Source organism: Sturnira hondurensis, unplaced genomic scaffold, assembly GCF_014824575.4.
Source record: "Sturnira hondurensis isolate 20B ecotype Veracruz unplaced genomic scaffold, ASM1482457v3 Scaffold0009719, whole genome shotgun sequence".
Taxonomy (NCBI): domain Eukaryota; kingdom Metazoa; phylum Chordata; class Mammalia; order Chiroptera; family Phyllostomidae; genus Sturnira; species Sturnira hondurensis.
The window spans coordinates 3,861,539-3,878,381 of NW_028082350.1; the positions used below are offsets into that span (position 1 = coordinate 3,861,539).

The following is a 16,843-nucleotide window of genomic DNA, read 5'->3' on the forward strand; positions in this document are numbered from 1 at the left end:
TATACCTGATCTGGAGGTCATCCTTGGGCTCACCTGTGGACAAGGACAGCTCTCATGCTGACTCCAAATTCTCTTTTGTACCCACAGATTGACCTCTCCCCTTCCCCTCCAGCCCTAGAACTTGGTGTACTCCATTTTCCACACCTCCACTCTCTACTCTGGGGACCCTAAGCTTCATCAGCCCCTGCTTCTCACCAGTTATGATTTTGGTCCTTCTTGGAGCCCAATTTCTTATCTAGACCATGGCCAGGGCTCACACTGGAAGAACATAGGGGGTGCCCAAGGCCACCCTTGAAGGATGGCTGGCCTTCTGCCCAGGCCTCACTGCCTAAGACCTGCAAACTGCCCTTTGAGGGCTCATCCCTTCACCCATTGCCAAGTGGTCTGAAGACAACTCTCTCTGCCTGCCTGAGGAATTTGCCCCAAAGAAGCTCAGGGCCAAGGTGGTCATCCCAACTCCATCTCCTTACTCAGAGCTGGGGCAGGACCAGCACTCTGTGAGGCTCCTTCCTGTTGCCCAGAAAACAGGAGCTGTGTGGAAATGGTACAGAATAGCCCTAGATATGCAAGAGGAAAGTATTGGGGCCATTTGTTGAGACACTGCAGCTCACTCTGTAGCCCAGATAGCAGCACTTCTAACCTGTCTTCTTCCAGGGAGTGGGAACCCCCAGCAGTACCACCCGGTGCCCCTCACTGGCCGCATCCAGCTACTGCCCAACAGCTCACTGCTGATTCGCCACGTCCTGGAGGAGGACATCGGCTACTACCTCTGCCAGGCCAGCAATGGTGTGGGCACTGACATCAGCAAGTCCATGTTCCTCACTGTCAAGAGTAAGTCCTGCCCCTGTGGCCTTTCCACACCCCCAGATCACAGGCCAGGGCCAAGCTCTGCACTCACCCTGCCTCCCCCTGGATTTCCATCATTCGACTTATGAAGGGGAGGCAGGAAGTATTTCTAGTCACAGGTGGGCTTGGGACCCTCAGATGGGGGATTCAAAAGCCCAGTCATCTAAAGCAATGGCCTCCCCCTGAATGGTCCCAGCTCACCCCACTCTAGTTATGATAAGCTCATGATTTGCCCATGGGATCACATGACTTCTCATTTACTCTGATCTGTATGTTGACAATTCTGTCTGAATAGTCATATCAAACAATTTATTCTTGTTACTTAATGTATACTTGCTTGTGTATAACCTGTTTGTTGTGACCTAGGAAAGAGAATATCATATACAGCCAGGAGTGTCCAACCTGCGGCCCACTGGCCACATGCAGCTCAGGATGGCGCTGAGTGCAACCCAACACAAAATCATAAATTTACTTAAAACATTAAGAGATTTTGTGTGTGTGGTTATGTGTCACAATGTTTTTAATGTGTGGCCCAAGTCAACTCTTCTTCTTCCAGTGTGGCCCAGAGACACCAAAAGATTGGCCACCCCTGCATAGGGGAAAACCTGGGTTCCAATTTCAGATCTACCTGAAGGGCTATGTGACTTTATGCAAATCCCTTTACCTCTCTAGGTTCTAGTTTCTTCACTTGCACTAGCAGTTCATTCCTAGGCCACTGATCCCACAACACTGGTATGAATAACACAGGAAATGGTTGTAGAAAGAGGAAAATACATCAGAAAAGCCAAAAGAGCAACAAAACCCATTGGTGCTGTATCAGTGGTTTCTAAGTACCCAGTCATAGAGCTGATATTGAAACCCATACCATTCTACCCCCAAATTCTGCTGTCACAAACATACATTCCTACTGTGTGAATCTACCCCATTACAGTCTTAAGGGTCTGTATAATGGGCCCCCAGGAATCATGTCAGAAGGACAGTGTCCATCTAGCCCTATGTCAAGAAATGGACCACAGGGCATAGAGGACAGTGGTAAGAGCCTAAGTTTTAGAGTTGACCAACCCCAGTATGAATTTGGACTCTACGTGATCATTACTGTGGCCTTGATGAGTACACTTTGCCTCTCTGTACTTCTTCCTGATATCCAAAAGGAGGGTCATAAGAGTGCCTTACCTGTTATGTTTTGTGTCAAGAATAAGTCAGATGACATGGGTAAGGCAACCATTATGGTAACTAGCACCCAGTAGGCCAGCAAAGATTTAGCCCCAGTTCTGTTATTCTTAATGACAATCCCTCCAGGGTACATGTAGGAAAGGCTGCTGAGAGTAGTGCCTGGGATTGGGCTGCTCAGCATCTCCTTCCTTTAACAATCATAGCTTCTTTATCACTTGCCAAACCCTGTGTTCAGCTCAGCAGCAGACAAGGAAGCCCTGTCGATCTGCGATCAATGCTCAGGGAGCTTGGAGCTGGAATCCCTGCCCTGGGGAGCTACTTCCCTCACACTATCAAAAAGCACTTTGTCCTTAATAAAACCAGGCAATCAATCTACATCCCTCAGGCAGGGAGAGCTTTGCTAATTCTGCCTGTGTGAGGCAAGAGGAATAGTAGACACTTCTGGAACCATCCTTGGTAGTTGATCCTTGCATTTCCACTGTCAGCAGGAGAGATAAGGCCAAATGCTCAGACTTTTTGGGTGGAGAGCCTTCACCATGTTCTCCAAGTTAGGGGATTTCACTGAGCAGGTGTGGCTATGGCTTTATGGTACATGGTTTCTCTGTAGAGATGTGGGGACATGGGTGTCAGGCAGCCCCATGATCTGGAGGTAGGCTGTGTATGAGGAGACCCAGTTCATGTTAAGCTATTCCTGATGTCATGGGAACTCTCTGGGCCTGAATTTTCCCGTCTGTCCTCACTTCCAACCCAGGCAGTAGCTATGAAATACTCTGAGGTATTCAGGGAAAGCACATTTTGTAAACGCAGAAAAGCCTGTGAACATGTGCAATTACTTGCGCACATATGCACACACACACACTCAGAGTAGCATTCACCTCTGGCCTACCTTCTTCCCAAAGGAATTTTATACCACTCTAATTATCACTTATGGGTTGAATCTGCACCCTGTTCCTTCTTTTCCTCCCCCTTGTCCTAATTTCAGCTCTGTTGTCATTTTTCTTTGCTTTCTTCTACAGTAATGCACATGCATACTCTTTTCCTGCATCTGCTCCTTCTCACAAACACCTCCGGGTCCTATTTCCCACTCCCCTTGCCTCCCCTGCACACTGTCCACTCGGTGTCTCTTCACACTTCCTCACATAGCCTCCCTGCACTGCTAGCCTCCTCCTCATCTGCCCACCCCTCACAGAGCCACCTGTGCTCCCGCACACACTCTTAGCTCCAAACTGTCACACACATGTGCTCCTTCAGATGGCCCTTTCCTCACATCCTTTCTCTGTCACAAACACCCCTTCCATTCGAGTCCCTCTCCCTTCCCTGGGACCTGCTCAGGCATGCTATAGGCCTCTGGGCCACCCAACTTCCACAAGGAGCAGAGGAGGCAGGGCCAGGGCTTTGAGGCCAGAGGGCAGTTGATGTGGATGGCTGAGCATGGCCAGGGACTCTGACTGGGATTGGAAGGCCTGACTGCCCTTCTATAGCAGCATGAACAATGCTACTGACCACTGGGAGGTGCTCATGTGACAATGTGACAAGGTGGATGGAATGGGGCAGGAGTGCTCCTGATCTTCTCTGAACTTCCCGCCTGCCTTCTACTGCTTTGACACAGGCATCCTGCTCCAGGGAATTCACCTCAGCTCCTCCCCTTACACATCCTCCCCCTCCCTGCTGTGCCCTCTTCTTTCTTTCCTCCTCCCTCAGTTTTCCCTGTTTCCTGAACTCTGACTTTGATTGAAAGAACACAGGTAAGGACATAGGGAAGGACCTTTAGGATGCAGGAATGTGAGTCACCAGTGGGATTGCCAGGGAAAAGCCACTCCTAGCCATACCTAGTCCATCTCAAACATCCCACACCACCACTTGCAGAGGTGGCCACAGAAGGACCTGCCATCTGCAAAGCCAGTTTCAAGGCTTGCCTCAGTGCTTCTACCACGCTCAGGAAAATGCTGACCCAATACATCTCCACCTCGTCAGACTACATACTTTTGTGAACTCTCAGAAGGCAAACTGAGCTAGTCCCCACTTTGGTCAAGTAGGAATAAGAAAGTAAATATTATCTCAGAGAGACATACATTGTAAAAAGCATCTAAGTGTCAAATGAAACATTTGTGGTTGGCCTCTGTTGGGGCATTTCCATACATTGACCCCCCCTACAGTTTCCCATCATAACTAACAGATTCTTAGTGAACACTCACTAAATAGGTCTATAAAACTCCATGGCTAAGAGCATGGACTTTACAGCCAGAAGGACCTGGGTTCAAATCCAAACTCTGCCACTTAATAGCTATGGGATCTTGGACAATAATCTCTGTAAGCCCCAATTTCCTCCTATGTGGGTTTTTAATTCATTGGTAAAATTTAAGTGAAGCATGCATTTACAGCAGTTAACACAGTACTTTGCACAAAATAGTCAATAATCAGCAATCACTAGTGCTAGATGCTGCAAATTTAGTGATGAGTAAAATGAAGTTGCTATTCTCAGGGAACTTAGAATCTTGAAGAGAAGATAGACATATACCCCAAACAAGTTGAATATACAAAATAGCAAGTGCCTTTAAAAGCTATAAACAGGGTGATTCAAAGAAAGCCAGAGATAGAGTAACCAGTTTTAGCTTTGATGCCAATAAAAGAATGTCAAAAAAAGCTCCACAAATATAATAGTTGCTAAGTAGCACTTGAAGGATGAGGAGGATTCTAACGAGAACCAAGGGGAACAAAGTTCATCCGTCCCATAATGAGGAAGAAGCATGACAAGGGCATGGAGTTAGAAGAGGCCACAAATGTCATCCACAAATGTCATTTGAGGTGGTGTCAAAAGGAGAGTAGAGGGGAGGTGGACAGGGAGAATAAATGTGAGGTTCTTATGAGCTTTAGAAGCTAAATGCTGTCTCTACATGGAACATTGACTCTTTTTTTAAAATATATTTTATTGATTATACCATTACAGTTGTTCTATTCCCCCCCTTCATTCCCCTCCACCTGCACACTCCCTCCCCCACCATTCTCCCCCCCTTAGTTTATAACCACGTGTCTCAAGTTCTTTAGATTCTATATTTCCCCCACTATTCTCGCCCTCCCCCCTATCTATTTTCTACCTACTGTCTATGCTATTTTCTGTACCTTCTCCCCCCTTCTCCTCCTCCCACTCCCCTGTTTCTAACCCTCCATGTGTTCTTCATTTCTATGGTTCCACTCCTGATCTAGCTGTCCTCTTGGTTTGCTTTTGTTTTAGGTGTGGTTGTTAATAACTGTGTGTTTGCTGTCCTTTCACTGTTCATATTTTTCATCTTCTTTTTCTTATATAAGTCCCTTTAGCATTTCATATAATAAGGGCTTGGTGATGATGAACTCCTTGAACTTGACCTTATCTGAGAAGCACTTTATCTGTCCTTCCATTCTAAATGAAAGTTTTGCTGGATAAAGCAATCTTGGCTGTAGGTCTTTGGATTTCATGACTTGGAATACTTCTTTCCAGCCCCTTCTTGCCTGTAAGGTCTCTTTTGAGAAATCCGCTGACAGTCTGATGGGTACTCCTTTGTAGGTGACTGTCCCCTTATCCCTTGATGCTTCTAGGATTCTCTCCTTCATTTTGGTCTTGGCTAATGTAATTATGATGTGCCTTGGTGTGTTCCTTCTTGGGTCCAACTTCTTTGGGACTCTCTGAGCTTCCTGGATTTCCTGGAAGTCTATTTCCTTTGCCAGACTGGGGAAGTTCTCCTTTATTATTTGTTCAAATACGTTTTCCACTCGTGGCTGTTTCTTTCCCCCTTCTGGTACCCCTATAATCCGGATGTTGGAACGTTTAAAGATGTCCTGGAGGTTCCTAAGCCTCTCCTCATTTTTTTGAATTCTCATTTCTTCATTCCTTTCTGGTGGGATGTTTTGTTCTTCCTTCTGGTCCATTCCATTGATTTGAGTCCCAGTTTCCTTTCCATCACTATTGGTTTCCTGTGCATCTCCCTTCATTTCAATTAGTTTAGCCTTCATATGTTCCTCTAATTTGTGACTATGTTCCTCTAATTTGTGACTATAATCTACCAGTTCTGTGAGCATCCTGATAAATAGTGTCTTGAATTGTGCTTCTGAGAGGCTGGCAATTTCTCAGTTGCTTAGAATTATTGGCTCTGGGACTTTGAGTTCTTCTTGCACCATCTTTTGGGCTGTTCGTGCCTGTTCCATAGCAGGATCAGAGCCCTTAAGTGTTCACTAGAACCGGGCAACTAAGTCTCTGGGTTGTGACGCTGTATGTGGGGGCGGGGTCAAAGAGGGACTATGGCGTCGTGTCTGCCGCCTGCCTCCGCGGCCCTCACCGGTGCCGCAGCTGCTGCCATCACCGGGCCCACGCGTTTCATCCCACTGCACGCGAGTGTGCCACCGCCATCAGCCCTCGCCCCCTGGGGCCTGCGTGGTCTGTCTTACTGTGCGCAAATGTGCGACCGTGGTCAGTTTGCCCTGCACCCCAACTGGTTCCGGGCTGCCTCCGCGCCTGGGTCCAGGGACCTGTCCTGCCCGACCCTGCTCGCTGCTGGCTCCGCCCCTCTTACCGTCCCCGTTGAATGGTTAGATGTTGTCGGATTTCCGTATAATTCAATTTTCTGTCCTTTGGTTGTGTCTTTGTTTCTCCAAACCTTTGTTGTATTCAAACTTGGTTGTGGGAGAAGGCACAGTGTTTCCACCTATGCCTCCATCTTGGCGGAAGTCTACATGGAACATTGACTCTTGATATCTGGTACCAAACCAGAGTTCCAGGAGCCCCAGGGTCTGATGGGAGTTGGGATTCCAGAGCCAGTTCTTAAGGAATTGCCATGTAGAAGCTTTGATCAAGCTAAGACGATGTTAGAGTAGGAAAGTAGTTTTCCAAGGTCATTGGACATCCTTGCTGGCAACCAACGAGCCCCATTGGACCCCACTTCTTTCTGACCCCAGTCTGTTGGTGTTAGCCAAACCCATGAGTACCTGAGCATTTAGCCCAGTCTTGCCACCATCACAAGGACAGCACTTGATAGTTTATAAAGCTCTTCCCATACCTGGCCTATGAGGATGGCAGGCTGGGTCAAGATCATTGGGTGATAGAGTCCTGGGTGAGATTTGAATTTACATCTGTGGACTCATGGTTTGGTTGAAAGAGCACATAACAAGAGACAGAAGAGTGAATGCTCATTCCAGCTCAGTTACGTGCTACACAGTGATGTCCATCCCTTCTTTTCTCTGGGCCTCAGTTTCCTCATCTGTACAATAAGAGACCTAGATTGGAACCTAGTCACTAGTTGATCCCAAGGTCCCTTTCAGGGCAATAGACTGCCTCCTACAACTTGGTTGAAAATAATTGTAATTGACAAGAAAACCCACATCTGCAGGACTACCTTTTATCTTCCTTTTAAAAATGTATTTTAAAAAATAGAGAATGACCAAAAGAAGGAGGAGGCCATTCCTCCTCCACTGACACACAGGGGGAAAAAATTAAAACATCTTCAAAGAGAATGCTTCGTTTCAGGCAGGCATAAAGCCAGGCTGTTTAGTCTGGGGTAGGAGGAGCTGGCTATGCTTTGATGCTGCCCCTGCATGGCAGTACCTCTTGAGACAGGAGTCCCCCTTGTGTAGCACATTACCTGACTAGATAGGTACTGTTACATCCCCCAGACTCCCCTCTGCTTTGTGAAAACTCTAGTAATGGGGCCAAGGCAAAGCCCATGGCCAATTGAAGCCATAAGGGCTCTTTGTTTGGTCTGAGCTTTGATTTGTTTGTTTAACAAAATGTCAGGCCAGTTAAAGCCATATCCAAGAGCCCTCTGCAAGCACGCACCCAGCTGCAGAGTCACAGGAAGGCAGCAGGGAGTAGAACAGAGTTCAGTGAGGACAGTGGGGCTAGAGGGAACCTACCCAAGCAGAAGGAAACCCCTGGTTAGACCAGATCACTTCCCAGCAGTTGTCCTTGGTGCAGAGGCCAGGAAAGGCAACTGTGTATCTTCTGACCTGAGGTGGTCCCGATTTCAAGCTTGTCCAAAGGAAACTCCTCCTTGTCAGGCAGAAGCAGCACCTCCCTTAGACCCTGTGACTGGGACTTCTGCTCTAGCCTCTTCTGCTCTCCTTGGCCCCCATCTTTCCCACACATCAAGGAGTCTATGGCCAAAGAAAATGGCTTCCCAGAGCCCACAACTCCCTTTTAGACCATGCTCTGGAATTCCTGCCCTAATTCCCTGAGCCACCTTCTAGGACCTTCCAAGGCCTCTTCTCCTGTCTGTCTTCCCAAGGGTGGGCCCTGCCACCAGCATGACTCCTAGATCTGAGGGGTGACTTTGCAGGGCATACAGATGGAGCCTGAACATGTGGATCCAGATGTCTACACATGTATTCATAAGGACCTTCTCAGCATACAGATGAAACTGAGGCCTAGCAGCTAGTAGCAAGGCTCAAAGTCTTCTGGTGTATTCTCTGGTGATGGGTCCTATCTTCTCAGCAGACTGAAGCTCCTTGCAGGCTGGGCCAGTCTACCCTTTCCTTTATGAAAATTGCAGGCATTGGCACCTGCTCAGCACAGGCCTCTGCCCACTTTGGCCTGCCTTGCTGGAGACAGACAGGCTGACTGACCCCCAGTTTGCAGGTTTAGTCCAATCACATATGAGGTCACAGGTTACCCCCTTGGCACACACCTCTGCCTTTATGAGTCCCCTTGACTTGGGGAGGGATGGGTGGGACAGTTCATCTGCTGGATCTACACAGAGTAGGTAGAGAAGACAGGAAAGCAGAGTGGCAGGCTGCAGAGCAGGGCTGGGAGCTGGGCTCTGGCTCACCCTGTATTGGGGCTGACACTGGCCCTGCCACAGCTATGGAATTTGGGGCAAGTTACTTGCTGTCTCTACTTGGGTGATGGTTAGTGATTGGCCTCACCTCTCCGGCCTCAAGGAGGGCTGAAAGAGCCCCACACTGGCCTGCACCAAACTGGGGATCCCCTCTACAAGCCTGGAGCCTGCCCCCACCAGCCTTTGGAGAAGAAGAGAGGGGAGGGGAAGAGGTAATGAGCCATTGCCATGATTTCCATGGAAGTGGTTATCCAGTTGCCTCTTTGGCCTTTTTTATTTTCAGACTTCATACAGTAGGGAACAGCACTTGTTCTCCTGTTTCATCAAACAGAAACAAGCAGAGAGCCTGGACACATGCTGTCAGCAAGCCAGGCTCTGTCCCACAGCCCCCACTGAACCATCACCACATAGTCTGCAGCCATGGGCCAGTCTAGGCTCTTCCCACCCCACGCAGGACCCAAGGAAACAGAAAGGTCCTGACAAAAAGGGAGATGAAAGTCCTGATTTCTCATCCCAGTGGCCATACTACATCCTGGGTAAGTTAGTCACTCCCTAAGACTCACTCCCTCTCCCTGAGACTCACTTTGCTCCTCTGTTCTGAGAAGTCACAGCCCTTCTCTCCTTTCCTTTTAGCCCCAGAGGCATTTATAGACCTCAGGAAGTAGGTCTCATCCTGCTGTGTCAATGGAGACTTGGCAGGGAATGTTTTAGCAGACCCAACACCCACCTGTCAGAAGCTAGAGCCCTTGGTGTTTCAGGGTTTTCTAGAAAAAGACAAGTCTGAACCCAAGAAATGTGGGCTATGCTACTGATCTAAAAAGGCCAACAGTATCCATGTAACTTCCATTCCCAGTTTAAAAGTGGCTGTCATGAGAGTCTCACATGGGCCCTTATCTTCTTCTTAGAGGCAGTAAGCCTGTCACCACCACTTCACCCTCACCCCTGCCATTAGTCTCTATGACCATGAGCACAAAGGAGCTTCTAGATGGATGTGGACTCTAAGGTGTTATTCAAAGCTTTTCCCATATTCAGCTCCAGCCAATCCAATGAATAACAAAATTACATACATCCATACATGCCAACTGAGGAAAAGCTGCCAGTGAATATTTCGAGTCACAAGGACTCAAGGTTATCACTGAGCTTGCTATATAAGAAAATATAGGCAGGTGGCTCTGGCCAGTATGTATCAGTTGGTTGAGCATCATCCACAAAGCCAAAGGTCTCTGGTTTGAATCCCAGTCAGGGCACGTGCCTGGGTTGTGGGCCAGGTCCCCAGTTTGGGGGGGTGTGAGAGGCAACTGATCAATGTTTTTCTTACACACTTATGTTTCTCCCCCTCTCTTTTTCCCTCCCTTCCCCTCTCTAAAATAAATAAAATCTTTAAAGAGAAAAAAATACAGGCAGGCAAAAGGTTAAAGCAATGTCTCTAGACCCTGCCTTAAGTGGGGATCCCACTGTTCTTCTGATTATGATTGAAGCCCCTATAAATGGTAAGGGCAGAATGAATTATTGGATCAGTCAAGCAATATATATGTACGTCCTGAGTAGCCTAATGTGTCCAGCATGGTGTCAAGGTCTTAGAGAAATAAAGGCAACATTAAGTCACCATCCCTTTCCTCAAGTGACTTTTACACTAGTGAGGAAGCTATAACTAACTTTCAGGAAATAAGGCAAGATTGTGTGCTGAAAGGTCTGGCACTACATGTGCAGTGTTGGTTAGAGAAGGAAAAATCCCATGTGGATGGGCACAGGCAGACAGATATTTCTAGAGGAGTGGAACTTGGGTTGAGTCTTAAAGAACAGGTGGTGTTTGGATAGGCAAAGAAAAGAAAGGAGGGCAATTAGGTGAAAGGAACAGCGTGAGCAAAGGCACTGGGATAGGAAGCCTGTGTGGGAGGCAGTGAGAACATCTGATAGGAGGGTGTCAGCCACAGGTTAGGGGGCATTGTTGGATGGAAATAGTGATACCAAAGTCTGGATATGATACTAGGATCTTGAGCAAGTAATAAAGAGAAAGGGGGAGTTTGAGAGTTATTGTGAAGGAACAGTACCAGCCCAGATGATGGATGGAACAAAAGGAGCAGGGAGAATTAAGGGCTCGGGGCTAAGAGATAATTATGATGGTGTCCTCAATAGAAATGGGTATGTGGGAGTGGAGAGATGGCATTTTGCTTTGGCCATGTCAAAGGAGGCATGATGGTAGTGCCCTAGGGCAGCTGACACTGCCTGACATTCTGCCAGGACTTCTACCTACAGCAGTGTACCAAACCAGATGACCCTATGGCTCCCACTCACATTTCATTGTGTGGCTGCAGGTGTCCTGTCCTAAGCCAGAAATAATGAAACTGGTGGGCCAAATGTAGACTTCCTCAGAAGCCCAAGCCCCATGCCATCCCTGCTCAGTGTTAGGATGCCCCCCCAGGACACCAGGTGTGTGGGCAACTTTGCCTGCAAAATCCCCCCGTCCGCCATGAATGAAAGTGAAACTACCAAGACATGATCTGCTTGGGGAGGAAAGGTGGCCAATCCTTCAAAGGAGAAGGGCCAAGAGCCCCTTCCTCCGGGGGCTTGTATTGGGTTCATTTGCACAAGAATACAGGTAAGGATCAAACAATAGATAGCATTCAAAGAACTATGAGGGCTTATTCTCAGTCAGGGTCAGATAACTAAAGAGCCACAAAACTTTGAGGAACAAACTTCTTGCTTGCACCCTTATCATTTAAATGAGAGCATTCTAAACAAAGCAGGTTTCACAGGATTTTACATATTCTTTCTTAGGCCTGATCACCCCAGATCCTTCTCTAGCCGAGAAAGGGCTGCACTGCCTTCCCCATCATAGGTTTTTAGGCTTAAGTGGATAGGAGCCAGGAAGTGCTTCTCCCAGATGGAACTGGGGACTCAGGCTGTGTCGGGTGTCACAAGCCTTGTCGGGCTTGTGTCACAAGCTGGGGGGTGAAGGTCCATCACTCCCTCTTTGTTGCAGCCCCCTGAGTCCTTCCATGATGGCCTCCCAAGTGGTTGTGTCTGGCTTAGGTTGCCTCTTTCTCTGAGGGATCTTACCCATCATTGACTAACTAACCAAGCATTGGGGGCAGGTGAAGAAGCAGAGGCAGTGCTTGCTGCCAGAGACAAGCTTTGTCTCCTTAGTGGCTCACATTCTGGAGGTCCCTCACTCATCCTTAGCCATGGGAGGCAGTTACAATTCCTGAAACCAGGCAGGGCAGTTCCCAACAATCAGGCTTCCATCTGAGCCCCTTAGGTCTCCAGAAATGTGAGACCTGGAAAAATTAAAATTCAGAAGAAAATTCTTGCCTACCCATGATGCTCATGTCCAGCCCTGCCACTGTTCATTTGTTATTCAGTGGTTGCTGGCCACCCGCAGACTACCTATCCCTGGGCCAGGCACTGGGGTGGAAGGTGTTGTGGGATACTACAAGCTCCTGCACTTGCTTGCCTACTGCCAGCCTATCCACAGGGCTGGGAGAGTGAGGGGTTGAGCCCCCACTGAGCAGGGTAAGCAAAGTTCATATGACCTCCCACCTTAGGTAGACCCTCCAGTTTCATGGAGGAGAGGATGTGACCTGTCCTCTTGGGCACTGTGCTCAGAGAATCTCTGTCATCCACTGGAACTTTGTATTAGTTTCCTACGGTGGCTTATAAGAACAGAAAGTCATTCTCTCACAGTTCTGGGAGGCCAGAAACCTGAAATCAAGGTGTCAGCTGGGCCATGCTCTCTCAGCAGGCCCCAGGGCAGCATGATTCCTTGCCTTCTCTGATGACTGCCAGCAGTCCTTGGCGTGCCTTGGACTGTGAGTCTATCATTGTGGTCTTTGTCTGCACCTCACATGGCATTCTCCCTGTGTGTCCTCACACCATCTTTCCTTACTGTGCATCTCTTCTCCTCCTCTTACAAGGACACCAATCATATTGGATTAAGGGCCCATCCTACTCTCCAGTAAGACATCTTTAATCACATTTGCAAAGACTCTATTTCCAAAAAAGGTCACAGTCATAGGTACCAGGTGTTGGGAATTGAAATATCTTCTGAGGAGTTACAATTCAACCTATAACAATCCCTATGCCCAGTGATTTATTATCCATAATTTCATGCTTCCCAGAATTCTGCAAACAGAAATGGTCTCCTTTCCAACATCCTACAATGCCCATGGCTGAATCCAACCAGTCTCCTAAATAAAAATCCCATCTTGGTCAAGAGTCGAAAAACCTGGCCTCTTCTATACACTGACCTCTAGGGAAGGAGAGCTGCCCTCCAGCAACAGAGCTGAGTCTTTGCAGTGGAGACCGATGGCCTGCAAAGCCTCAGATCTTCACCTGTGAGTCCTTGGCAGGCAATGCTCACCAATCCCAGTCCTAGCACAATGTCCCAGAAGTACCTTCCTAGTAATTAAAGAAATGTGGCTATGTCTTATTTTTGTTTCTGAAAGGATTCTGGTATTCAGGGTCATTTCAGAGTTGAGTATTCTCTCATCTCTAAACAGGAATAAAACTACTACCATTTCCTAGGGTTGGGAATATATTGAGCTAATTCGTATAAAGCACTAACCAGGGTGCATGGTACATAACAAATATTCAATAAATGTTAGGAATTTTAATTATTACTCTCATTTTCTACTGGGGAGAGCAGACCAAAGGCAGGGGGAGAACTAGGTCCTCACCTCATTGCAAAATATTCCCTGCCGCAAGCAGCCAAGAGAAGAACTGACTGATTACGCTTTATAGCTGGAGGAAGCAAGGCCTGGCATGTTTGAACATCTCAACTGGGGCCTCCATGCAGCAGAAACAGACTGTAGTCCATGTTTCAAAGTTCCCATTAGGACCAGTATCCCAATCCCCATCACACACACATACTTCTGGCCAGTTCTGCCCCCATGTGCACAGGTAGTGGAAAGTGAGGGTGCTGTGGGCCCCCCCACCCCACCCCGCTCCCAGGCTCCACCCCACCGGCTCTCAGAGATGAGGCTGATTGCTTCCACACAATCTGAATTAATCTCATGCTTCAGGTGAAGCTTGGCTAATCAGGAGAGACAAGAAGCCAAAGCGGGTGCAATCAAATTAACAATGCCATGGCCCTGTCTCTTTAAGATGGGAAAACAAAGCAAACACCAGACGGCACTTCCACCCTAGCCCTTCCCCCAGGGGAAGCCTGTAACTGCTGCCAGGACTGAACCAAAGAGATTCTCCCACTTCCCCAGGCCAAACACCCCACAATGCCCCTTTGTGGCAGCTTATCTCACACTGAAAGATAGGGCTAGTTTTTGTCAGGCTCTTGTTAACAAGGAGCAGAGACGAGGCCTTTGTGAGGACAGAGGGGCCCCTCACCTTCAGCAGGGTAACCCTTTCTGAAACAAAAGGAGATAAAGGCCTTTGAGCTGGGAAGCCCTCCTCCACCTACAAGGTGAGTCTGCTCTTGGGAGCCCTCAGGGACCCTGCTATCCCTGAGAAAGCCTGTCCCAGAAACAAGGAAAAGGACTTCCAGAAAAGCATTTAAGCCAGCCCCAAAAGAACATCCTTTTCAGTAAAAAGCTGTGAGACTCCTAGAGGAATTTTAGTTAGCTTCTCACATGGACTTTCTGGAAAAGTGAAGACCCTTCCTTGAGGATGGTGAGGAACACCAGAACTTTGCTGCCTTTCTTCCAACCTTTGTGGCTTTGAAGTCATTCCCAGCAGAGGCAAAGGAAGGACCAGAGGACATCTACAAACGTGGGAGGGGAAGAGAAGGGTCCTCCAGTCCTGTGATTCTTCCCCCAGGCCCTGTGTGACAATCCCCTGGGCTAGGCATGCTCTTGAGGAATACTGATGCCCAGGCCCCACCCTGGGCCAATTAAATCAGAGCTCCTAGGGGTAGAGTCTGTGCAAGAAGATTGCTTTAAAAGCTTCCCAGGTGATTTGTATCTGTAGCCAACCCCCAAAGCCTCCGCAAACTCCTCCCGCCGGCTACCAACCAAAACGAGCAGGATGACCAACCTCTTGGTCTCCCAGTTTCTAGAGTGATCTTCTCCCCCCAAGGCTTGGGTGCGCTTCTCTTCAGAAAAGCTGAGCTCTTTGTGCTCCCATTCCTTCATGCCGGCTCCTCTCTCTACTGCTCTTTTCTAACCAGTGTCTTGTGGTGGATAAAACCACACGTGCCCTGGATGAGTCCTGGCTCTGCTATTTACTGACTGTGTAGCCTTGAGCAATTTACTTCTCTAAGCCTCAGTTTCCCCATTTGAAAATTGGGAATAAAATTAGGGTGGCTGTAAGGAGTAAGACCAGCACATGGTAAATTCTCAATAACGTAAACTATGCTTATTATGTACTCAGGCCCCTGACTGGGTAAAGATGTGCCCCAGGCTTTTCTTTGGAATGTAACGCTCCACTCTCCTTTTGTGTGTTATCAGGCCTCTCCCAACAGCCAGTGGCATTCTGGTTTTATTTCTTCCACAGTCTCCTTCCCACACATACTGCTTCTCTCCTTTGGGTATTCATAACTGAATCTCCCCTCCGTGGGGACTTGGGGACTTGTCAGAAGCACCAGCTGAGCTCCTATCACCAGGTGGAGGAGACAAAGTGAGACAAAGACAGAGAAAATCTGACTCACCACCACCCCCAACTCCTGTCTCTAGCACTGCCTGCCCTGAACTGGCTCAGCCTCCTCTCCAGCCCTACTCCTGTTTCCAGCCTCCCTCTGCACTTCCTCCAGTACTCATCCATGCTAAGTCACTCCCACACAGCTTCCCACTGCTGGGACAAAGCCAAGGATGGCAGAAAAATCAAGCAGGCAAAAAGAAGGCTAGACCAAAACCAAAGGAAAGGGTACCTGCGAATTGTCAGTCAGGGGACTTGGGGCTTTGGCTCCTTCCTGGCACTCACCAGCTGTGTGACTTCAGACAAACCCCTTAGGCTCTCTGAGCCTCTGTGTCTTCATTGGTATGGTAGAGCTAATAGCCCCCAGACCACCTTAACAAGAGTGAAGCTCCTCACAGAGGATGTTTCAGTGCTTTGAGAACTGTAAGGACCAGCCCAGCCCAGCTTCTGAGGTGGGACCTCAGAGAAGGGGGAAGCTGGAAGAGCAAGGGAGGGGCCAAGCAGGTGCAGGGTCTATCCACCTGCAGGGTGGAGGACCCTGGGGCTCCAGCTGCAACCCTAGGGGATTGCTCAGAAAGATGGTTACTGGGGTGAGTGAGGAAGCAGAGCTGTCTTATGGTGTTTTAAAAATCTATCAGCCTCTCACATAAAATTAAAATGTAAATAGCATCTGGTCTGGGCAGGACCTCAGGGGTGACAGTGGCCAGCCTGCAAGTAATTTCACAGATGGGAACCGGTTACATCACATTCTAATGACTGTCTTGTTTCTGAAGTTGATTTCCTCTCCCTTTCGCTTGCTATCTCAGGAAGGCCCTAGAGCAGGGGAGGGCTGACTCCGTTGCAGCCCACATCTGCTCCTCTCCCTGGTGCCTGCCCACAGGCCCCATCAGAACCAGAAGGCAAAAACTTGGGATTTCTGCAGAGCTGTAAGGTAGTAGTATTCTGAGCACCAAAGGCCCAGCAAGGCTCCTCCCTGCCCTGGAGTGAGTCAAAGTGTGGGCCAGAACAGGCTGACCCAGGGCATTATTGGAAGAGGCGCCCAGAACTTGGGAGTCTTCTCCCTTTCCGAAATATGTGCTAAGTCCTGGATAGGTGTCTCACAGTCAGCAAGGGAAACAAGATCACTGTGTATGACATGCACCATGCCAAGGATGCTCTCTGTCCAGAGAGGAGAGGCACTGGCCCTGCCACTGGGGTGTCAGAGAAGGGCCCTGGAAGTCATCAGGAAGCCCCTTTGGCCTCTACCCAAGTTTGGCCCAGTTTGGCCATGCGGAGTGCTGGCCTCATATCCCCCGTGCTGGCACTGGCACTGTAAAACTTTGGACACAACCGGCACAGCTCACACCAAGACCTTCCACAGGACCTCCCACCTGAAGGGTCAGCTCACCCACATGGGTGTCCCTGATACCTTCCAGCCTAGCCACTCCCTATTCCCAAGT

The 16,843-nt window shown here is 48.6% G+C and overlaps 1 protein-coding gene across 1 annotated transcript in view; it reads left to right on the forward strand.

Moving 5' to 3' along the window:
* The window catches only part of DSCAML1 (DS cell adhesion molecule like 1), a 360,723-nt gene that overhangs the window by 282,508 nt on the left and 61,372 nt on the right, over positions 1-16,843 (forward strand). Inside the window, exon 11 of the mRNA XM_037057511.1 lies at positions 655-831. Within this exon, the coding sequence (XP_036913406.1) occupies positions 655-831 (177 nt within the window). The remainder of the gene's footprint in view (positions 1-654; positions 832-16,843) is intronic.